Below are 25,042 nucleotides of genomic sequence, written 5' to 3'. Positions count from 1 at the left end.
AAAGACCAGGACTGGATCCCTGGATCCCACCTAAAATCTGGGTGGGGATTGCTCATGCACATGAAGTCTTGGCACTAACTACTGTATCCTGAGTCTTATCCAGCTAGTAAATTCTTCATGTGCTGAGTGCTGGTGTGTTCTATTCATTGGTGTGAGTTCTGTCTGAGTAATACAGAGTAAGTGTGAGTTACCCTCATTCCACAACCTCTCTTCTCGAGGCAAAATATATCTTTTGAAGAAACCATCCTCTTTCCTTTCCCTCCTTTCCTCACATCATGCTGTTTACCTGCTTTTTATTAGTGTGTTCTCTGGCGTATCAGTAGAGAGTTCTTTGACAATATCCTCTGTGATTGTAGAGTCTTGTGATAGCAGCAAGTTCCTGGATCTCTTGTTTCGTATCTGCTACATTTAGCACAGTACTGGATACATAGCAGAATCCACTATTAGGTACAAAATTGAATTAGCTAAGTGCTCTGATTCGCTTCTGTTTGCTAAACTTATTATCCATTATCAAAGTAAAACTTTCTTCCTGTTCTTCTCATTAGTAAATGGAAGTGTTTAAAAAATGGCAAAAGGATAAAATAACGTCATGAAATAAACATCTATTATCTGCTGGTCATCGTATTGGGCATTTTATTTAGTGATTTAATAATTTCTCTAAAGCCTTTGTGATGTAGATGTTATTCTCCCACACGGCACATAGAAATGGAGGTTTTGGATGGTAGGGAACTTATCTGAGGCCATACAGCAAGTTTAAGGCAGAAGGCATTTGGTGATCCTTGCTCCTTCTCACCCTGCTTCTTCAGCTTAGGTTGAGTGTCCGTGCAAGGTGCTCCCACAGCAGAGGACGTTTTCTGTCCCCATAATAGCATGTGTGATTGCTTGTTTACTATCCTTCTCCCCTGCCATGGGGAACCATCTCTAATTGGCTCATGTTTGTATCCACAGAGGGAGAATAATAAATATTTGTTGATGAAATAAATGAAAATCCCAAAGACTTCATTGTAAATGCTACGCCAAGAGAGCTCTGTGACTATTCTCATGTATTATCTATTAAATGGTCATCATCTTCAGTGTCAGGCACTGAAACACTAAGAACATTAAAAGTTTAGATAGCAGTCAGGCCATGAGCCCGTGGCCAACCTTCATTCCCTGGCTTCCCTGTCCCCACCACTCTCCTGAAACGTCACTGATGAGCACTTACATCTCCAGCATTCACAGCAATTATGGCTTGGAATTATGGCAGGAGAAAACAGCTACTGTCACTGATGCCTTGGGTGCTCCTCCCTCTCTATGAATAACAGATTTTATTAGTCGTTCAACATGGTCACACCTAGGTGGTATTGTGTACGGAAGTCAAAATTACTCTTCTAGAATTAGAGGACTCATATTTAAATCTTAGTTCTGCCAGTTACCAGTTCTATGACCTGGAACAGATTCATGTATCTCCCTGAGACTCAAGTTCCCTGTTTGTAAAGTGGGAATTAAAATGATATCTCCTCGTAGAGTTGTTAGGATTAAATGAGATAATGCATGAAAAGTGCTCAAGACAATGTTGTGAACATTGAAAACATTCAGTGCCAGCCAGTAGTCTTAGCAACAGCAGCAAGTTGCTAAGTTGAGGATGGGATGAGTTTCCCATCCTCAGCTCCCCATTTCCCTTCCAGGGGCAGCAAGAACAGCATCAGTGAGGATTCTGTCCACACCATTGCTGTTTCGGAGCCCTACCTCCCCTGGAGCTGTGTACCCTTGGCCAGTGAGCTAAAGAGACTGATGGAATGAATGAATCTTGATTGTTTAATTTTGTTATCAAGTTGACACATGAGATCAGTCTTTGAGAAATAACTTGATGATTCTGTGTTTATTGCTTGCTACAGTAACAAGATTTCAGGTAAAGGTTACAGAAGAATCGTTTCACGGTATTCTCAGAAAAGTAAAATCCACTGCAGGACAGATAGGAAGCAGGTCAAGTCGGTGTTCTTCTTTTCCCCACAACCTGGGAAAAAAAATAGTATCTTATGCAACACAAGAATGTGAAATAGTGTAACTTGAGCAATGGAAAGTCCTGACCATAAAAAATTGTGTGTCGTATGTTGTGCTTCTTATAAATCCAAACCTGCTCTCTATGGTGGTGGTCCAGGTCTCTCTTCCCCAACACTGAACATCGTTCGTTCCTAAAATTTGTGTATGAGTCTTAAACTGCAGAAGAGAGGCCATCTTTTACAGATCTTTGTGAAATCACAAATATATTGCTTTTCATTTATGTCCATGCTCCTGCAGTAAGACTCTTAGAACAGGTTTACTGAGGGGGCATCTGGGTGGCTCAGTCAGGTAAGCCTTGGATTCTTGGTTTCAGCTCAGGTCATGATCTCACAGTTCGTGAGCTTGCGCCCCACATCAGGCCCACACTGACAGTGAGGAGCCTGCTTGAGACTCTCTCTCTCTCCCTCGCTGTCCCCCACTCTCTCTCTCTGAGTCCTGTCTGTCCATCCTAACTCCTCCTCTCTGTCCATATTCAGAGCTTCAATGGCCTCTCTGCTCTGGTCCAGACAGCAGATTGCAGTAGGAGAAAGGCAGAAGAGTGGGTGCCTTTGGTTACTCAGAAAGTTTGAACAGTGAGAGAAGGTGCTACCACAAACACACCCAGAGAGATGTTAAAGGATGAAGACGGGCCTTGGCATTTGACTAAAATAAGCAGGTATTACCTTTGGTAGTTTTCCTTTATATTTCTCAAGCAACCTGGCTTTTGGCTGCCACTTTGGGGCCCTGAGAGATGGAAAAAAAAAAAAAAAGAAACAAAAACACATAGAAAAATTTAAGACATTATTATTTAAATTTGGAGAAGCATATTCTTTCGAATTTTGAGAAGAAAAATTAAAGCAGTCCCACACTGTACATGAGACAATGAACATCTCTTCTCCAAGTGCCTTTTATGAACTGCCAGTGAATTCATCCCTCCCTTTCCATGGCCTCAATGTACACACTCACTCAAGTAAATGCTAGATATTGAATAAGAACCTCTAATTACATTAAACATATTTTTAAGCTAATGATTTGAATCATGCACACACAAAATTTCCACAGACTAAGCACTCACTTGGACAAAGTAGAGGGTTTTCCACCAAAATGAAAGCTGTGTGTGAGTCCGTGTCTATGAGTGTGCAAGAAGGATTGGGGGCACCTGCGTGGCTCAGTCGGTTAAGCGTCCGACTTCGGCTCAGGTCATGATCTCACGTTCGTGGGTTCGAGCCCCGCGTTGGGCTCTGTGCTGACAGCTCAGAGCCTGGAGCCTGTTTCAGATTTCTGTGTCCCTCTCTTGCTCTGCTCCTTCCCTGCTCATACTCTGTCTCTCTCACTCTCTCAAGGATAAATAAACATTAAACAATTAAAAAAAAAAAAAAAAAGAAGGATTGGAGTGGCACCAGTTTGTATGTGCATGTGAATTGTGAGTCTAGGGTGGAGTGGGGGTTGCCGGGAAAGAAATAGTGAGGAAGGAAGTTGGAAATCAGGGAAGAAGTACTTCCACGCAGCCATCCTTTGGGACTGGCGTTCACAGGTACCTGAGAATCCTGGAACACGGCAAGTTAGTGAGAGACTCCAGTCACTGGTGGGAGGACAAGCAAAGAGCACTTTTCCTCTCTTCCCCCTCACTACATTCACCCCCCAACTCCTCACTTCACACACATGTATTGTCAACTGAGGGATTCCTGGGACAAGGGATCCCAGGAAGGTGAGACAGACACCCTCTGAGACAATTCACATACTAATACCCTTCGTGCTCCCCTCCCTTCGAAGCTGATGATGATTTCCTTTGCAAGTCAGTTTGGCTATTTGTTTTATTGAGCTAATGAGTGATTGAAAACAGAAGAGTAAGGACCAATGGCATAATTCAAGGATTATTATTACCGTCCTCATCTATAGATGGTGAACTACGGTTCAGTTTAAGTTACATGACCAGGGCTACTGGAATTAGAACCCAGGTTCTCCTGACATCTTTTCTTACATCGTGTTGTCACCAAGGAGACAGTGTCAAAGTCCTTCCACACAGACATCTGCACATTAGCCATGTGGGAACTGTGCTTCCAGGGGCCTCAGAGACAGAGGAAGCAAGGTCCTATTGGGATTTCCATTTTATTTTATTTGACCACGAAGACCAACTGAATTTCAATGCAAAAGAAATAGTACTACCTCTTCATTAAAGCAGGCTTCAGGCCCCTCTGCTTGGCAACACTTGACCACCACGTTAGTGAAATCTGTAAGCAATGATTGCAGCTCTTCATCTGGAAGTCCAGGCTTTAGCTTCACTAGATTAACAAGAAAACTGCGACCCAAAGATGTCAAACAGAATTAATTAAAGATCTCTTTCTTAAGCTCTCCCTCTCCAAAATACTTGTCACAGTATCACATTTGGGGGGTCTTGATTCGGATGAGTATAAAAAGTTAAGATATTCCACTTTGAAGGGGTTTTCTGAAACTTTTTTGCTCAGCTTATGCAATGGATTTCATGGTCATATTTTTTGGAGAGTTGTGTAATTATAAACAAAATGGTATCAAATGTAAACATATATGAGGTCTTCATTATGCAAGAATTATAGATTATGTGATTACATTTGATTTTTCTAGAAAATCCATTTTCAAAATAACCTTTATTCCATCTTTCTCTAAATGCTGCTAAATGCCGCTTCCACTCAACTTGATATAGACACTACCTAAATCATACCCCCTCCCCCCAAAATCTTATTCTTTAGCATTTATAACACTGTGTGAGAAAACAAAAGTAAAATCCTTGTCCCTTTTGGGCCTCTCATTTTTTCAACATTTAGCAAGATTCTCAGGGCAAACATCTATGACATTCCCTTAGGAAAATCCAGTTCATTATGAACTTCCCCGTGAGGCTTTATGTTGGCTGCCCTAGCTCACCTTTCCAAATCCAGTACACTGGACACTCCAAGTCTAGCAAGAGAAGCACTAGCTAGGTTTTGACTTATAAGCAATGGCAATAAATATGCCCTGTCATTTTTCTGAACTGGAGAGATTGGACAATTTGATGGAAGGAACAGGATTATAACAGCAAAACTGCATATGCAGTTCCGTACACCCTCTCATTAATACATTATGGGCCTTCAGGCTAAAGAAAAAGATGAATGGAAGAAAATGTTTATACCTGTCTTTCTTTCTCTGGAGCTCCTCATTATGAGCCTGACACAAGTCTGTGTGAAAGGTAAATAAGCCTTGAGAGGTAGTTGGAGGCACATATGCTTTATCAGCTTCCAAGCCCTCAAAGCAGGGCCTTCTGAAGGCAAAGTTGGTTTTACAACAGTGGTCCACATTAGGGTTGATGTTCCGATTTTCATTTATTCCACATAACTCTCCAAGAACTAAATCCACCTGTGCCAATGGATGATGGAGTTCAGACATGAGTTTAAAACTTGATTAGTTTTGAAATATGGTTAGATAAATCATTAGGCAGTTCTAAGGTGATTATTAACTGTACTCAGAAAAACCCATGCTCTTGTGAACACAATACTACATATGAAGCAAAGTGGAAGCTCGCATTATGATAAAGTTTCAAGCCATTGTAATTCAAATGCCTATAGATTAATTTCTTGTTGGCATATATACAAATCTGTAATTGTGAGCAGAGAGCTGCAAAACCAGTTGACTGAAAGTGACAGCCAAACACTGTGGCCCTTAGATTTAATCTCTTCCTCAGATGTTCTCCAGCATAGTCTCCATCCCAGCCCTAAAGAGAAACACCCAAGTTCTGACTGGGCAGGAGGCATCAAGTCTCTTACTGACATGGTGGGGCAAGACTGAATTTGTGACATTACTTAAAATTATAAAGTTTCTTATATCATTCTGGAATGATATCATTATTCTTGCCATTTGCTCTAACAAATTACAGATAACAAATTAGTAATAAGAAGAAGTAAAAGAGATGATTTGGAGAACCCCAAGAAAATATTTAAGACATTCTCTTGCTTCTTAGGATTCTGATGCAGTGAGCTCCCCAAAAATCTTTGACATTTTTTGCTTAACAATGTTGAAACAGTGAAGAAAGGCAGATAACTGCTTAATGGCTATAAATCAATTAGTGCAGCAGATTTCTTTTCTTTCTTTTCTTTTCTTTTCTTTTCAGAATAATTAGGTACATATGACATGCTCACCAAATTATCAACGCAGGCAAACTCTTCACTCAGTGTGCAGCAGGTGGTCATGGCTGTCACCATTTCCTTGCCAAGAAAGGTCAGTTCTTCAGTGGAGAGCTGGGGGACTATCTTTGTGAGTTTGATAAGGTAGCTGAAAGAACAGTTGTCTGTTTGGTTCTAAACAAAAGCAAATACCCATTTTCCCTTGTTAAGCTACTTGAAACCCCAACTCTTCAAGTCTAGGGACAACCAATGTAAGGGCAATGTGAACCTCAGCTCTCTCATAAAATGATAGATAACTGTCTCTTTACATCCTCTTTTCCCACACTCTGCATTTTTGGCTTCCTTCTAATTTCATGGCAATCTCAGAAATTCTCAGATTTGCTCATCCTTTCTTACCTGTGGGTATAGGAGCTTCCTGGCAGCAAATATTTTGGCTAGTATGTAAAATCCTGCTTGAAATCCCTTGAATAATTAATAAATTTTAAAGGGGAATTTAATAGATACATGTTAGAAAGGGTAATCTGAGATGAAGGAAACATATCTTTACTGGGCTGAGTTTGACTTCAGTAAAGAGACAGTGAAATCATGTTTTTAAAACTGTGTTTTGATTTGAAGATGTTTGGTTTAAACACACACCATATTAGTCTGGTAATTAATTAAGAAAATCAGAATAAACTGTGTATTGCTCATAAATACTCACAAGAGCACTAAAAAAATAAATATTAAAGTGTTAAGCAAAACCAGAATTATTTCTATAAACTTGGTAAGATGGGTTCAAATTCTGGGCAAACTATCTTTTCCTTGGGAAATTGTAACAGTCTGAAGTTCACTCTTCTGCCCTCCCAAATGGGGCAAAATCCAGTGATTCTGGCTTGAGATTGAGAAAAGCAAGACCAAGCAAAAACTTAAGCATTAGAGAATCAATTTTCTAGAATCCTGTATTTCTTTTTTTTCTTTTAACATTTTTAAAATATTTATTAATTTTTGAGAGAGAGAGAGAGAGAAACAGAGCCAGCAGGGGAAAGGCAGAGAGAGAGAGGGAGACACAGAATCCCAAGCAGGCTCCAGGCTCTAAGCTATCAGCACAGAGCCCAACTCTGGGCTCGAACCCACGAACTGCAAGATCATGACCTGAGCCGAAGTTAGACTCTTGTCGGATTGAGCCATCCGGGCACTCCATAGAATCCTGTATTTCTTTCATTTCTAGGGTCATTCCTGGCAAAGGCTTACTATGACAGCTTGACTTTTATGTTTTTATGTTTCCCAGTTTATGAATTTGCCATAACTGAATGACTGAGCTGAATTTTTGACACTTTGTGGCACTCTTTATTTTATCCTGGTCACAAGTGCTAATGTACTCGTGCAGGCAACTTACTAGTATTTCAAGTCATCTTTCCCCAAATTCTGGAAACGTTCACATTCTTGTTGTACTATCTTGAGGCTTTTCTCAGTTGTCTCATTGAATTTCAGTTCCTAAAAATAAGAACAATCATATTCAGGAACATTTTATCTAAAATTTAATCATAAGCTTCATGTCAACTTGCAAATAGCTTTTTTTTATTTGTATAGTATTTTCAAACTATGATTACCACTCATTGTTCATTAAATCGAGAGTAGTTTTTTTTTATTATGACTGTAAGCATTTAAACCTTTTCAGCTATAAACATAGATATGGTTTTGAAATTTGAAATCTGCAAATTTTTCATCATCATCGTGTACACTTTTTAGAGCTTCCCAGTTTACAAAGTATAATTCAAATCTTATGTTGACAATGGGCATAACTGATTGTCGCTTTCAACTAGCCAGAGCAATCCCTCCTTTATATATATGGGAAATTAGCCTCTTATGAAGCCAAATGACTTGCCTTAGAATGACCCAGCTAGTAAGTATTGCCACAGAACATTTTAAATCACATTTATCTTTATTTTATACCTCCTCATTATTTAGAATTGGAACTTTAAAACTCCAACATTTGTCTTCAAATATTTGACAAACTGTATCCCATGCACCATAAAATTGGATATCTACTGCGGTATCTGGATGGCTCAGTCAGTTAAGCATCTGACTTCAACTCAGGTCATGATCTCATTGGTTCATGAGTTTGAGCCCTACATCGGGCTCTGTGATGACAGCTCAGGGCCTGAAGCCTACTTCAGATTCTGTTTTTCCATGTCTCTGCCTCTACCCTGCTCTCTCTCTCTCTCTAAAAAATAAGAACAAAACATTTTTATAAAATCGGATATCTACTGAGTGGCCACCAGAGAGAAAACTACACACCAGTGGATGGATGCTGTGGGACAAATTATGCCTCCATATGAAAACAGAATTTTCTAGCACTATGATTCATTCATTTGAAGGTTGGGAGCAGACTTCCTCATTAGGGACAGCTAGATGGGAAGTCAAACCTTCTTATTTCATGGCTCAAATATGAATGGGTGTAAGCTGGCTTTTATGGCAGGTGGAAGCAATTTTTAAAATAAAGCAAAAAAGCAGCTCATATCAAATGAATGGAAAACAAATTAGAAATGTCAAATAATTGATTTCTATAATACATAAGGGATGAATATGAATTGATACCAAAACACACTAATTTCAACAGGAAAACGGATAATGGGCAGGAATAACTTGTTCACAAGAAATTTATAACTGTAATATCTAAAATCATATGGGAAAGACCTAATTTCATTTAAAAATCAAATAAGTGCTTAAAACACTGTCACTCTTTTTTTACACTGAAATCTAGCAAAGTTAACTTCCATGTGCACTGACGGTGACAGTGGGGTGGGGTGGGGATTGGTTGGACGGGGGTGAAGTGAATATTGTCAAGCACTGTTGTAGGACTGTATGCTGATACTTTCTAGAAAGTAACTTGGGCATTAGTATCAAGTGTTTTTTTTTTTAAGTCTATATACGCTGACCTAATGATTTCCCTTCAGGTAATCTATCTTAGGGAAAAAGTCATAAATATTAATAAAGATGGATGGAATGAGATACTCATTTCAGGGTCACTTATAAAATTAAAAACCTAGTTAAATGTTCAAAATGTCCAACATATAGTAGTAAGACAGTTAAATAAATTATTATGATGAAATTCCATCATCTAAAATAAAGTACATTTTGAAGTCCATTTAATGACATGACAAATTTTCTGTCATACTAACTAAAAAATAGATAAAAACATTTCTTTTTTTAAAATATTTTTTCCTCCCCAACTCTTTTTTATTAATGTTTATTTAGTTTTGAGACAGAGAGAGACAGAGAGAGAGAAAGAGAGGAGAGCAGGGGAGGGGCAGAGAGAGAGAAAGGGAGACATAGAATCTGAAGTAGGCTCTAGGCTATGAGCTGTCAGCACAGAGCCTGATGCAGGGCTCGAACTCAGGAACTGTGAAATCACGACCTCAGCCAAAGTTGAATGCTTAACCAACTGAGCCACCCAGGCACCCCCAAACATTTCTTTTTTAAAAAAAAATATTTATTTTTGGAGAGACCACAAGTGGGGGAGGGGAAGAAAGAGGGGGACAGAAGATCCCAAGCAGGCTCTGTGCTGACAGGCTGAGAGCAGTGAGCCTGACGTGAGGCTTGAACTCACACTGCAAGATCATGACCTGAGCCATGACCTGACCAAAGTCAGATGCTCAACCAACTGAGCCACCCAGGTACCTCTAGATACAAACATTACTTAAGAAAGTACTATTCCAATCTTATTTTTAAACACACACACACACATATATACATGTATGCATAGAAAAGAAGAAAGAAAATGCTAATTATAGCAATTTCTCAATGACAGTATCAAAGTTTTTATATTTTGTCTTTGTAACTTTGGGGATTTTCCTAATAATCTTTAATAATCATTTATTACTTTTACAATCATAAAAAATTCAATATGGCTCAATAAAATGCAGAGTACATAAAGAAAGATATAAATAGGAAGAGCTTTTTTGCATGAACACACAGAATTAGTAGTTCAAAGCTTTGCACAGAAACCTAACATGATGTCAGTCTTCCCAATAATTAGCCCTCGCTGAATTCAAGGTAGATTCAGACTGGGGCACCTGGGTGGCTCAGTTAAGTGTCCGACTTTGGCTCAGGTCATGATCTCACAGATCATGAGTTCAAGCCCCACATTGGGCTCTGTGTTGACAACTCAGAGCCTGGAGTCTGCTCCAGAATCTGTGTCTCCCTCTCTCTGTCTCTGCTTTTTCCCCTCTTGTGCTCTGTCTCTCTCGGTCTCTCAAAAAAAAATAAATAAATAAACGTTAAAAAAAATTTTAAGTAGACTCAGATTGGCCAATCACATTTTCTACCTCCTAAACTGAAGTAAAATTTTGATATCAGTTTTGAAGTGCTTGTTGTTTGGCTTTGTTTTGTTTAGTTCTGTGAGCCCAGAAGAGTAGAACCTACCGCGTGTCGGTAACAGTCTGGAGGGTTTTCTGTGTGACAACACTCTTTCAGAAGATCGTCATACACGCCAACGATTCTTAAAAGCTCTGGTGTAGACAGTTCCGGATGTCTCCTTGAGTATTCATAGAGAAACCTGTGATGTGTAAAATATTTTGAACATTGGAACTTAGAGAAAGAACAAAATGCCAAATCCTGCTATCTTTTAAGCTAATCAGATCTTGTAATACTGAGTCTGCTCTCAAATGCTAACTTCCTCCTCGGGTTTGCTCAGACAGTGATTTAAGAGGGTATTTTGACTATGGGAGATCATTTTACAAAGATTCTCTTCTGTAGTATGTTTTCCACTAACAGTGTTTTCACCTGAGAGGGTAGAAGGATTGGAGTTATTCAGAGTTAATTATAAAATTATTTAACCCATAAAACATAAAAAATAGTGTATCATGCTGCTAATACTTTAGAATTCTGTTGGGAAATGCATTCCGACCTCCAGCTTGAGATGGTGGAAATATGACTTGCTCCCCACTCCAGGGCCACCTTGGTGAGAGACTGGGAAGCAGCTTTGCCCATTACTTCATCCTGTCACTTGTCAATATGGGAGTAACCACCCCTCTAACACTAAGTCATTGGCAATGGTTTAGGATATAGACCTAATATAGCCATTGGCAATGGAATAGGGTATAGACTCCAAAGGTATAGGCAGTGTGATTTGGGGAGAAATGGGAAAGCAAGAGGTAAGAGGCTAACACTTATTAAGCCCTTAGTAGGTGCTAGCACTGGATCAAGCTCTGGGCATAAGAGATAAAAAAAAACGCTTCCTAGCCACTAGAACCACTTTTCTCGTTTAACTTCACTGAGTCCTCAAGATAAGCACTATTTCATAACTGAGGAAAGGAAGTCTCAGACGGGGTCAGTACCTTGCTATTAATGGAAATGGAACATTTGAACCTTGGTCTTATAGGATGCCTGCTTCATTCTTTTCCAAACCAAGTTGACCCTCTTTGTAGGAGAGGGGTGCCTTCTCTAAGCACCTCAGCTGTGCTACTTACAATCTTCTTCATAGAAAAATCTAATCTATTCATTCAAAATAAGTTAAAATGCTTTCTGTGCTTTATGAGAGCAACACCTCACAAAAGTTTCTCAATTCCAGGCAACTCCTTATATCTATTTCTGTTTTGCAGCCTTTGATTCTCTTGATTAATCTTGGTCTTTCTGACATTGCCTCTCTTGCTTCTCCATCCGCCTTCTCAACTCTATTTGTGGAATATATTACCAGACCCTAAAGCAGCAGTGTTTCACTTCAGAGAATCAAGGGCTCCTTCCTCTTCCTATCTGATGTAAGTCGGGACCCTTCTCCAGGAAAAAAAAAATCACACCTAAAAAAAATCCAAACAAAATGCTGCAAACAAAAACTCCTCAAAGCCTCCCCTGACCATGCAGACATTGAGGTCGTGTGTTGGATGTTTACATCCAGAAAGACCTCACCTTACAACTCTGTTTCTGGCTCAGCATGGTCACCGCTGTTCTGTGATTTTCTCCTCAAACACTATGTTGGATGATGATGGTGATGATCAAAACCTCACTTCCCTATGGTGAGCACATGTGTCAGGACAAGTGAAACACACTACCTCTATCATTTTGTTAAGTTAATACTCAACACTCATGAGAAGCCATAGAGCACAGCGGTTGTACGAGCAGGAGTCTGGAGTCAGGCTGCTTGCATTTGAGTCTTGGCTTCATCACATATTATCTGTGTGACTTGGGAGCAAGTTACTTCACTTCTGTGTTTCTGTCTCCTTACCTGGAAAGTGAGGATAGTAAAAGTGTTCTAACCATAAAGGGTGATTTTGAAAATTAAATTGGTTAGTAGATAAGAAATGCTTAAAATGTGATACATTTTCAATAATCTGTATCTTCCAGAGCTCTGGGTTCATATATAAAATTGTCCCATGATATTTGAGACAATATAGATGGACCTGGAAGGTATTATACTAGAGTAAATCGGACTGCAAAAGACAAATACTGTATGATTCCACTCATAAGTGGAATCTAAAAAAAAAAAAAGCAAAACTAAAAAAAAATAAATAAACAAAACAGCAGATCAGACCTATAAATACACAGAACAAACTGATGGCTGCTGGGGCTGGAGGGGGATGGGCAAAATAAGTAAAAGGGAGTGAGAGATGCAGGCTTCCAGTTATGGAATAAATAAGTCATGGGAATAAAAGACACAGTATAGGGAATATAGTCACTGGTCTTGTAACAGTGATATATGGGGTCAGATGGTGACTACATATGGTGATAAACAGCATAATGTATAAACTTGTCAAATCGCTATGCTGTACACTTGAAATTAATGTAACATTGTGTGTCAACTATACTAAAAAAAAACTGTCTTGTGACCTTCCTAATTAAATACTCTACAGATACCTCAAAGTTAGCGTGGTCCTATCCAAACATTATTCTCTTTCCCGCAAAACCTTCAACCCATACTTCCCATCTCATTGAATCTGAAAACTACTTACCCAACCACCTAAGCCCCAAACTGGGATTCATTCCAGATGAAGTTTCTAAAAAACAAAAGTGATTTTGTCCTTCCTTATTCTTCAGTGAAAGCCCTTTAGTGGCATCTCGTTACTTAGCATGCCTGCGTGATCTGACCCCACATACTTCTCACTACCCTCGTCTCTCACTGCAAATACCCTACACAAAGCCACAAATACACCAAGTGGTTTTATACTTCTATCCATGATCTACCCCTTGTGTCTAGATTACCAAAATTTCTTTAAGTACCTCCTCCCTATCAAGTCTTTCCAGGTTTCTTAGGAACAATTGACCACTTCCTCCTCTGTTCCCACATTACATATTACATAGTGTTATTGAAAATAAAAGCATGTCTTGCACTTATTTATTTATAAGTCTGTCTATTCCCACATTTATTAATTTATTCCACATTTACTTATAAGTCTGTCATATTCCCTATTGATGAAGGCTTACTGAGGATAAAAGCCCTATCTAACTTACCATAGTCCCTGAATTGTATTTCATTACCACTAAACTTAGAATGAATGAATATTCCTATATGAATTTTATATAGGATGATGTAAAACATGGAGAGGTTTACTTGTTCTAGTAATTCAATCGGGACTCAAATCTAGTCCATTTGGCTCCAAGTCCACTAGTTTCCCTTTGACAGCTGTGGAATAGCATAGCGTGATAGGTCAGCCTGGAACTTCTAAGACTGGACCTCCTCAGGTCAAATCCTTACGCTGCCATCTTTTAGCTTCGAATCTCTAACAAGTGAGTTAACTGCTCTGTACCTCAGTTTACTTATCTGAAAAAATGGGGGTAATCATACTGGTTTTACATGACTGTTGTGAGAATTAAAATCGATAATCTACATTAAGTATTCAGCCCATTGTCTGGCACGTATCAAGTACTCAATAAATGTTAGCCATCCCTGTAACAACACAGTTGTATCTTCTTAAAATCATGTGAAAATACGATAATCTGTAGCCATGATTTTTAAAAATTATGTGATACCCAAGGATTTAAATGATTCTCATTCTTTCCACCCAAATTAGCTGAAATAGGTCAAATCATAAGTTTCTGTTTGCCTCATAAATTTCAGTATAGACTTATGTTACTCAGCCATGAAGCTCGTTTGATTAGCATCTCGTTCCTCACACACATTTTCGCTTTCAGTAAATTTTGCTTCTCTTAGAGACAAGTCCTTTGGTCTGTCATCTTTATTTGAGGAAATTATGCACTCTCCACGCTCTGGTATTTTCTTTTCACAGCACTCTTTGATTTTGCTGGAGATCAAATTTTGTTTTAAGCAAATATGGCTCATAACTTTGCTCTGTAGGAAAGAATAAAAAATAACTGTGTTTTAATCATTTCTTCGGGGCTGGATTTTCCTTCACAATGAAATGGTTGCATACAAAACCAACCATAAGCATGACATCTGGAGTTGTTTCATCAGATCCTTTGATAATAGTATTACTTAAATTTTGTATTAATTTAATACACATGAAGCTTTCACATGAATGCCACTTTTATTTCTCAAGATTTTAAATGATAATTATGAAAATAGACTCCCTTATAAATTTACATTTTATTGTTAAATATTCATCTTTAAAATACTTCACTCCTATTCCTCTGATATATTGGCATTTTAATTCTAAATGTTGTTTCTTCCCCATAAAAGTTCACCTGTGCTTAAAGACATGTGACCATAATATCTATAATACTAGATGTCTTTCTTCCCTCATGGCCTGACACTATATTACCAACACAAAGTAGAAACTCAATAAATATTTGAAAGGTGTATGAAAAATGGTTAATAAGTGAACTGCTGTAGCAACTAACAGATAAAGACTTCTCAAACATTAGAAGCTTTCCTACTCATTGTTATCATTTTCCTATGGTTATTATTAATTGGAAACTGTTGAAATTATCAAATAATGTACAAACAGAAAAACTTACTGTCTCTCCTCTTTATCCCAATTATGACACCCACATGAAATTGTGAGAATATGAGAGAAGGTGAAGTTTTCTTATTTACACATTAGTTGGACAACTGTTTATTTTTTAATTTGAGAAAGAGAGAGAGTGAATAAGCAGGGAAGAAGGGCAGAAGAAAAGAGAGGGAGAGAGAGAGAGAGAATCTTAATCCGTTTACATGCTTAGCATAGAGCCAGGTGTGGGGCTCAATCCCCCAAGCCTGGGATCATGACCTGAGCTGAGATCAAGAGTTGGATGGAAAGCAGACTAAGCCGCTCAGACGCCGCCAAGTTGGATAGTTTTTTAAAAACTGATCTGGCCCCAATCCCTTCTCCAGACTCTCCAGTTTGAGCCTGCACATTCTTCCTCCTCACTGGTCTAGCTTCACATGTACTTTGCTGAGTTCCATGAAATGCCAGGCTATTCCAGGCCTCTCTGACTTTACTCAAGCTGTTCCTTCTCCCCAGGATCTTCTTCCCGTGAACAGTGAAGCTGAGGAATGGGATGAAGCTAGGGGATGAATCAAAAAATGGAATGGAGGTTGTTGGCACCGTGTTTCCAACACACCATACAGAACCAGGAAGCCAATCTTTGCAAACATCTACACATCTCACAGAAGACCATCACAATTCTGGGCAGCACTTCTCTTAATGTTTGGAATTCACTTTTGTTTTGAACAAACTAGAATTTAATTCCTCTTATTTTTCCATGAAGGCATTTTAAAAAGGGATATTAAGGACATAATATAATCTCTTGGTTTCAGCTTCATACTTCACAGAAAACTCTTAAATTATATTCTAATTCAGTATATAATATCTAATATAAAATGCACATTTCCGTAAACAAACAATACAAAAATAAATAGTGAGTGAGGTTGCTTTTAATTGGAGTTCAATTAAAGACAAAGTAATTCTTCAGGACATCTACTGTTCCCTGCTTGAAATAAAATGTATATATCTTTATATTCTAAAATTCAAGTTAATTAATTAACATACAGTTTCACTGTGAGTTTAAAAACAGTAAACTGAAAGTCACTGAGAAAAAGTCTCATTTCAGCTAAGAAGGCAGGATATTTTTGATGAAATTGTGTCACTTTTATGTGCACTTAAACTTTTGCTGAAAAACTTAAACTAAGTCAACAATATATTTACCAGTATATGTCCTTAGAAAATCACTTTGAAGAATAAAGAGTTATTTCAAATTAACATATCCATTTATTTGAAAATACTTCTCCTAAACAGCTGAAGGAAACTCACAAGAAGCAGTTCTTAAAAATATAATGGTGACAAATCTTCTCTGAGCTTTACTATTTAATTTCTAATATCCCTAAAAGAAGAGTCACACTATTAAAGAACACTTCAATCTGCCTTAAGTCAACGTTCACAAATCCTAAATTCTTAAAGTTTATGTCAAGGACATTTAGCTGTATAAAACAGAATCTGCTGAGAAATATAACAACAGTCAATCCCATGTATAAAAAAAAACAAAGTTTTACTTGAGCTTTTTACTTGAGCATAAACAAATTTAACATTTGTTAATGTTTCATTTTTTATTTTATTTATTTTATGTTATTATTTAACAATTTATTAACATTCTGATTTCATTGTGGCAAAGTAGCCACATATCAGGACAACTTCAGAATTTAAAAATGGCTGCCCCAAATCATTATTTTTACTTAGTTTTAGAGATTATTTACCCTGCCACGGATGCACTGCATAGCGTCCCCTTCACAGCATCCATTGTACTTGGAAGAAACATCTTCTAGAAGGGAAGTAAGTCCCTTAAATTCAATCTTGGGAAATTTTTGACTAAGTATAGCAATATTTCTGGGGAAAAAAATGAGAAACCACTAAAACAACTTGAACAGCAAGTAAGATAAGAGGGAATTCTTTGGTGATACACTATGAATAGCTGCAATAAGAATTAGTACCCTTGTTTTTTCATGGATATCTTTACCAAATAGCTGTTTATATCTTGTGCAGCCTGCATGATCACTTTGGAAACTCCTAGGCTGATATTTTGAGTCCCAGACCAGGACTGGAATAAAAAGTCCTGAGAGGTATACCCCCTTTCCATATTTTTATAGCAAAATACATTTCGTAAAAACCACCACTTCCTGTGGCAAGCACATGGCAGACATAGCCCATTACAGAACCCTTTCCTGTTGATCTGTTTGAGATCTTGGGATTTTTCTAAAGACTTTGCCATAGCAACATTACTAATTAGTGAGGATGAGCACTTGAGATAAAATTTATCCTTATAAGGCTGTCTTCTAGTCATTAAGGTCAAAGATAGATGGATGCATCATATCTAAACCACTTGAAGGCTTTAAAACCCTGATTGGGAACTCCTGGAGCAATTCAAATTTCTAACTAACCAACGAATATCTCAGAAGTAACCTTCTTTCTCTCTGGGCTGCCTCAACTCCCAGATCTTCTCTCATTCTGACATAATGTCCTAGTTCTGAGTTATCCACGTGGACTGAGACCCACCTCAACACCCCTGGAGAAGAGTAAAGATAAAAAGTCATCAACAATTTAACAAAAATGGGACACAGAGGAGAAAATATAAGGAAGGACAAGATACATATCATAAAACTCACATAGATTCTAAGACTTGCAGTCCAAATTTCATAAGTGCCCCACAGACATTTTTTTGAAAAGAAGATGATGCTTTTAAATATTGTATGACAGGTTCTACCTAAAGGAAAAAGAGAAAAATCTATTGAAGCAAGAGTGGAATCTCACCAGTCTCTTATTTCTTAACCACATGTCAACCACATTTTCTAAAATTTGCTCAGAAACAGAAAATCAATGGTATTATTATCCTAATAAGTTTATTTATCAAAAGAAATATGCATTTGTGGCACATTATAAAAATTAAGCCAGTCTTCCTGATGACTGAATTCCACTTGGTGGAAAGGTAAGTGGTGGAGTGTGCTGTGAGCTTGGCCATCTCTATTGGGGTGATTAAACTTTATGGGCAGCCAAAAGAGAGCATGTCCAGGATAGATGATAAAATGACACCTTTACCCTAGATATTCACTCATTAGGGCTTCCTTCCAATTTACATGGAAGACAATGCCAGAAGAATGACCCCGGAAATAGGCAATTGTCTTTCAAGGGTCTCAAATAGTAAGAAATTTAAATCAGCAGCCAATGGCCAAAGAGTTGAACCAGTGGAAGTGGCAAGAAAATGGCTGATAAATGGTAAATAACCCTTTGCTGTAACTTAACTTTAAGTAAGGATCTGCAGTTTGGGGTCACCCCTTACCATTTAATGAAATAAATGCAATACTCACTTTTGTTCGAAAGCAGTTAGCTTTGTCTTGTTCTTCACAACATGTTTTAGTAATCTCCTCAAAACGAGCAGCCACAGTTAGAAGTGTCGGGGCAAAAACAAAGGGGTTCCTTCTGGAAACTTCATAGATATAACTATAAAGAAAAAAAGAGAGGGAAGGAGGGAAAGGGAAAAACATAAGACAAAAATGGAAATAAAATTATAGACAAAGGATGAGAAGACAGGAGAAGGGAAAGGAAAGACAGGGAAAGACAAGAATATCAAGGTGTAAGACTGAAAGTAAGAAAGATTCCCTTTATAGAAACCTTCAGTATAAAGCAACATTATCTACTCTCCAAAAAAAGTTTTATCAATTAAGTTGTAAACTTCAAAATCAGAGTGATGATTAGTTTTCATCCTGAACACTGAACTATGGCCGCTGTCTTTCTTTCCTGAGGCGGCCAGATGGTCAGCGGCTCTCCCTTCCACATTCAAAGAACAATTACCTGCATACAGTCTCTCTGAGACTCAGGGATTTTATTTACTTCTGTTCAAATAAAATTGTAATATAAGTTTCGATGAACACACCAGCTTTCCAGAAAACAAAGCCTCTGCTTCTGCTATTACTACACTATTGAAAACACATTTTTGGTAAACGTCTATTGATTGGATGTTTCCCCTCAGTAAAGCTGCACCTTCCCTTTAGGAAAACCAGATTATTCCCTCCAGTAACAGACTGGCACCACGCACACACTCTGTCCTAGGACTTACCACATTGGAAAATGTATATCATTACTGAAAGGATATTGTAAGTACGTTGCATATCTTGTTCATATTTGTATCCTGAACACTGGACACAAAATCTGACACACAATGCATGGTGAATGCCTTCGTCCATCAATGAAACCAGCTATGTTCCTTTAGAATAGGTATTGAACTTGGGCTAATCTTCAATTAGATAATTCTTCTACTAACAGTAAACTTACTTGTTTAGAAAAGATTCTCTGTTATTTTTATAAGTCTGGCATTTCTCTTCAGGATCCAAGGTAGGAAGAGGAGGCAAAAATCCGACATCTGCTTTCTTATTATGGAAGAAACAAAGTTTTTTTTCCAAGTCAACCTTACTGCAGCAGTGTGAAAAATTATGCTTTTGTGGCAGTCCTTCCAAAGCACATATATTTTCTAGTAAAACATCATTCTGGACAAGAGAAAAGTAAAAGGCATCTTTCATTCACTGTAAAGTTTTTCAACCGTCTGAGATGACACAATGAATACAGTGGGTGATGGAAGCCACCTTTTGAGAAGAAATTCCAATTCTCCCAAATTACCAGCAGCACATTGTTACCCACACCTGGGACAACCATCCCACCCTTATCCTGGGGCCCTTTAACCTCTTACTCCTTCTTTGCTGCCTACATTTCCCTTAGATAATAGCTTTTTTCTTTTTCTCTCAAGGTGACAGGGTCGGAGAGTGAATGTATTGGTGAAGTATTAGCAGTCGTGTTTAGTAATAGATGGTGACTCTATCTGGGCAGAGGCTAAGAAAAAGGGGGTGTGATGGTAAAGCATATATTGAGAGAGGCAGCTAAGGAGGGTACCTCTGTATTTTTGTGCACTTTGGCTCCCCCCCTCCTTTGGCCTATATACATATGGCATGACTGCAATCTCGTAGACAAGTGCATCATAATACAGAATTGCATCTCTTTGAGGAAAGTACCTTATCCTAAATTCCAAAGTCAGGCAAACTAAAACTATAATGGGGCATAGAGCATCTTCTTTTTTATATTTTAAGCCAAAAATTCTCTTTGACAAATAGGCTTATTTGTTTAAGAATACAGATGATTTACTTACAGCTAATTTTGCACACTCTGGGAGTGTCGTGTCAGCCAAGCATTTATCTCTATATTCTGTCATGGTTTTTACCAACATCTCTACTTCTTCAAAGGAAGCCTCCTGAATATATTGAGCAAATACGATGATGGTGCTGCAACAGTCCACAGGGTACACAATGACCACCTGGAGGATTTCCATTTGTGTCCAACAAAAACTTGTAGAAACATTAACTTGGTGAATAGTCCCAGGAAATTATCAAAGTTTGAGGGCTATAAATTTTACAATTTCTTGAGAATTCAATTGCCTCATCTGAATTTTGCGAGTACTACTATATTTACTTTTTAAATATGGATTCTATTTCATTAATTACTTTTGAGACGCATTAACATTTCTGAAATATATCAGATAAGATCATGATAAACACCATCATCATCAAAAATAGTTTAGAGAGGGACTCCTGGGGGGCTCAGTCGCTTAAACATCGAACTTGGTTTTGGCTCAGGTCATGATCTCAAAACTTGTGAGTTTGAGCCTGCTTGGGATTCTGTCTCCCTCTCTTTCTGTCCCTTCTCTCCCACCTCTGTCTTTCTCAAAGATAAATAAAGAAATACTTTTTAAATAGTTTAGGGAAACTCACATATATCCAACATTCTCCTCTATAAATTTCTGGGTAATACTGACATCATCTGAAAAGCAACAATATTTAGGTTATTATGTATGCTGGTCGTTAAACATTTTCCCAACAAATGACTACACGATATCTAAATTTACAAAGTATAAAATAGAAAACTCATTGTACAAAACAATTGGACATACTTAACAAGAAGGGGAAAAGTCATATGAACCAAATATGAGATCTGTCGCACAGCTTGCTATGTACTCAAGACTTGAATTAATTTCAAACTGAGCAGACTTCAGATTTGTCATTGATGGCTCCTCAGCCACAAATGTCAAATCTAAGCACTTCTATGCTAAGTATCTATCACGTATGACTAGGAAAGTACTATGAAAGTAACTGATATGTGCTGTAAATCTACCACAGGGCCCCACAAAAGATACCATAGTGTGCTAGTAGTTAATATAGTTTATAGTGCTACAGACACAGAGATTTAGATCCTCTCTCGACCAGTCTAAAATCATTGATTCCCTCCCAAGGAACACACCTATACTTGTCCACATAGCCTGTTTTTATGGAATCCTTACTTTTGCAAGGTATTGTGCTGGACACTATGAGGCAATCAGTAATAATTAAGACATCTCCCCTGGACCTCAGGTTTCTAAGTACTCTCACAGTGCAAGTGACTTATGAACATGACTATAACCCAATTTAGAATGTACATGGCATCCTAAAGTAATGTGGGTAAGTATATGACAGAAATGCTTTATTATCTCTGAGTAAAAAACCAGAAAAGGATTATAGGAAGAGTGGCATCTGAGTTGAGTCTGAAAAAATGCACAGGATTTCAGCTAGCAAAGAAATAAGGAGGCTCTTCCCTCTCTGTGGAGAGAATTATGTGAGTAAAATTACAAAGGTAAGAGATTATGAGATATATGTGTACTTATTAATCTACTTTCATGAGAGGGTGAGTCATAAAGAACAAGAACTAGGATAGAAAGGACCTGGATCCAATATTCTAGGGGTTTTGCATATAAAGCCTAGGAGTTTGAGCTTCACTTAGAAGCTATGAAGGTCCATTTAAAAATGTTTATATAGAATAGTAATATGATTATTCCTTTTTTTAATTGACATATAATTAACATACAGTGCTATATTAGTTTCACTTGTACAGCATACTGAGTAGACAATTCTATATGCCACTCAGTGCTCACCACAATAAAGATAGTCACCATCTGTCGCCCATAGAACATTATTGCAATATTATTGACTATATTCTCTGTGCTGTTTGTCATCCCCATGGCATATTTATATATATTATAACCGGAAGTTTGTCCTTCTTAATCCCGTTTATCTATTTCACTCATCCTTCACCCAAAGGTTTCCCTTTGGCAACCACTGGTTTGTTCTCTGTCTTTAAGGGTCTGGGGGTTTTGCTTGTTTGTTTGTTTTTTATTTTAGATTCCACATAAAGTGAAATCATATGGTATTTCTCTTTCTCAGTTTGTCTAACTTCACATAGCCTAATACACTCTAGGTCCATCCATGTTTTTATATATGGCAAGATCTTATTCTTTTTTATGACTGAGTAACATTCCACTGTATGTATTCATACCACATCTTTTTTATCCCTTCATCTATTGATGGACATATGGGTGGTTTTATACATTGGCTATTGCAAATAAGGCTGCAATAAACATAGGGGTACATATAAATCTTCAAATAAGTGTTTTTATTTTCTTTGGGTAAATGCCCAGTAGTGGCATTACTGGTTCATGGCACTTCTATTTTTCTTTTTTTTTTAGGAACCTCCATACTGTTTTCCACAGTGGCTGCACCAGTTTATATTCCCACCAATAGCGTACAAGTGTTCATTTTTCTCCACATCCTCACCAACGCTTACTATTTTTTGTCTAATTAATATGTAACCACAAAAGACCCTGAATAGCCAAAGCAATCTTGAGAAAGAAGAACAACTGGAGGTATCACAAATCCAGATTTCAAGATATAATACAAAGTTGTGATAATCAAAATAGTACATATACCAGCACATAAATAGACACCTAGATCAATGGAATAGAATAGAAAGCCCAAAAATAAACCCTGTTTATATGTCATAAATAATATACAATAAAGAAGGCAAGAATAGACAATGAGGAAAAGATAGTATCTTCAATAAACGGTGCTGGGGAAACTGGACAACTACATGCAAAAGAATGAAACTGGACCACTTTTTCATACCACATACAAAAATAATTTCAAAATGGATTAAAGACCTAAATGTGACCTGAAACTATAAAATTCCTATAAGAAAACATAGGCAGTAATCTCTCTGACATCATCCTTAACATCATTTTTATACATATGTCTCCTAAGGCAAGGGAAGCAAAAGCAAAAATAAACTGTTGAGACTTTGTCAAAATAAAAAGCTTTTTGCACAGAGACATAAACCATCAATAAGATGAAAAACAACTTACCAAATGGGAGAAATTTGCAAGTGTTATATTCGATAAGGAGGTATTACTATCCAAAATATATAAAGAACTTACACAACTCAATACCAAAAAACAAACAAGCAAAACCTAATCAATCCAAGTAAAAAAAAAAAAAAATGGCAGAGGATCTGAATAGACATTTTTCCAAAGAAGACATACAGACACACGAAAAAAACCTCAACACCACTAATCATCGGGGAAATGCAAATCAAAACCACAATGAGGTATCACCTAATATGATTATTGCTATATGTTAAGACATACCAGCCACGTAGTAGTATATCTAATATGCAGGGAATTTGAAATAGACACAGTACTTGACAAATAGAAAGTGACAAGAAGTATTTGCAAAATAGCTGGATAGAAGAATAAATGGATAGACAAAAAAGAAAAGAAAAGAAAAGAAAAGAAAGCAGCAAGAAGCTCATGAGTCCATTAAAAGACTTTTGTAATTGTTCTATTGAGAAATCAGCAAAACAAGAATTTTGTTCAGACTAATGGAAATGCAAAAGTAACCACTGAATGAAAAGATACTGAAGAGATAAAAATCAACAGGATTTTTGAAGAAGTCTTTAAAAGGGGCAAAAGAGAAGAGCTCAAGAATGACCATTCTTCTAAGTCCCATGAGTGGTCTCAAGAGCAGGCATTATAGGGGGTAAGAAGTTAAGTGAGTCGCAGCCCACATTTTCAGGGCCACTGCAATGTTTATGGCACCTTTGTGCAAGTTACAAAAAAGTTTTTTGTCCTTGCCCAAGGGATTAAAAAAACACGTTTTCTGAAGAAATGAAGTTCAAATGTTTCCCCTTTGGGGAGAAAGAATATATGTCACCCTCCCCTGCAAGCTGACACTGTGTTAGCCAGGTTTATGGGTATATACAGACTTGAGGATTTTTATAAACTGTACAGTTGGGAGAAGTTGTGTTCTGCATACCCTAAAGGTGTTTACCACCTAGTTGGGAGTTATGTTGGACACCCAAAGATTATTTAAAAAATCCCAACTCATACTTAATGTTCCATTTTTACCATACACTACCATATACATTTTCAAGAAATACTAATATTTTCAAATCCAGATTATATATTCCAGCAACACTTTCTATACTGCCATAAAGCTGGTGTCCATTTGCTGGGTGTGATAACTACTAACTCTGTCTATAAATTGGGTAATATGACCACAAAAATGCAAAATCTTGAAAGATTACTTCAGGATATCTGACCAGTATATATAAACTCAGGGGGTGGGGGAAGAGGGGGAGTGAAGAATTAAATGGAAATAAAACAAGGTAAGAAAATAAGAAATTATCCCATTCTAGTTATTCCTTAGCTAATATACAAGTAAATTTCTTACCTACATCTTGAGGCTTTGTGGATAGTATTAGGGATTCAGTCAAAAAGAACAAGAAAATAACAAAACCTGTAAGTTTTAACTGTTTCATTTTTTTTTAGAAATCACATTCACAAAAGAAAGTAATGTGACTGAGTAAGATCAAGTTTTTATATTATTCTTTGACACTATTAGTAAAAAAGTAACCTGTTTAACCTATTTCTCATATACCTCACGTTTGATTCTTATTTGATCACCCTGCAGGTTTTTTTGCTAATAATTAACTAAGAAAAAATTATCTCTGTGTTTTACTGGAAAAATCTATTGAGTTAGAAAAAAAGTCCACAGGTTAAGTATGCACAATACCTAATCAAATAGACAACCAAAAAAAAAAATCTTGAAACATTGCACATGCTAAAGGACAAAGGACTAGAAT

At 37.4% G+C, this 25,042-nt stretch overlaps 1 protein-coding gene across 1 annotated transcript; it reads right to left on the bottom strand.

Annotated features, from left to right (window-relative positions):
• Positions 1-1,842: 1,842 nt before the first annotated feature.
• AFM (afamin) lies at positions 1,843-24,718 on the bottom strand. Its single transcript, XM_077751210.1, has 15 exons — positions 24,631-24,718; positions 20,809-20,857; positions 20,190-20,322; positions 19,325-19,536; positions 18,361-18,493; positions 17,662-17,759; positions 16,756-16,885; positions 14,201-14,415; positions 10,557-10,689; positions 7,528-7,625; positions 6,168-6,300; positions 5,165-5,388; positions 4,189-4,321; positions 2,706-2,766; positions 1,843-1,996 (listed from the first exon to the last, which is right to left on the bottom strand). The coding sequence occupies exons 1-14, from the start codon at positions 24,716-24,718 to the stop codon at positions 2,731-2,733; spliced, it is 1,815 nt and encodes a 604-aa protein (XP_077607336.1). The 3' UTR covers positions 1,843-1,996; positions 2,706-2,730.
• Between the last annotated feature and the right edge of the window lie 324 nt (positions 24,719-25,042).

The sequence above is a fragment of the Crocuta crocuta genome, unplaced genomic scaffold, assembly GCF_008692635.1.
Source record: "Crocuta crocuta isolate KB4526 unplaced genomic scaffold, BGI_CrCroc_1.0 scaffold1, whole genome shotgun sequence".
In the NCBI taxonomy this organism is placed as follows: domain Eukaryota; kingdom Metazoa; phylum Chordata; class Mammalia; order Carnivora; family Hyaenidae; genus Crocuta; species Crocuta crocuta.
Note: the sequence above shows the minus strand (reverse complement) of the source record. Positions and strands in the feature narration are given on the sequence as shown.

Excerpts from the sequence above, each read along its gene's own strand:
- AFM (XM_077751210.1), bottom strand. The coding sequence starts at position 24,718 with ATGAAACAGTTAAAACTTACAGGTTTTGTTATTTTCTTGTTCTTTTTG. Across the intron at positions 18,494-19,324 it reads AGAGAATCTTTTCTAAACAA|TTATATCTATGAAGTTTCCA; the intron begins GTAAGTTTACTG and ends TTTTCTTTATAG. Across the intron at positions 6,301-7,527 it reads AAAGATGACTTGAAATACTA|CTACCTTATCAAACTCACAA; the intron begins GTAAGTTGCCTG and ends CTGTTCTTTCAG.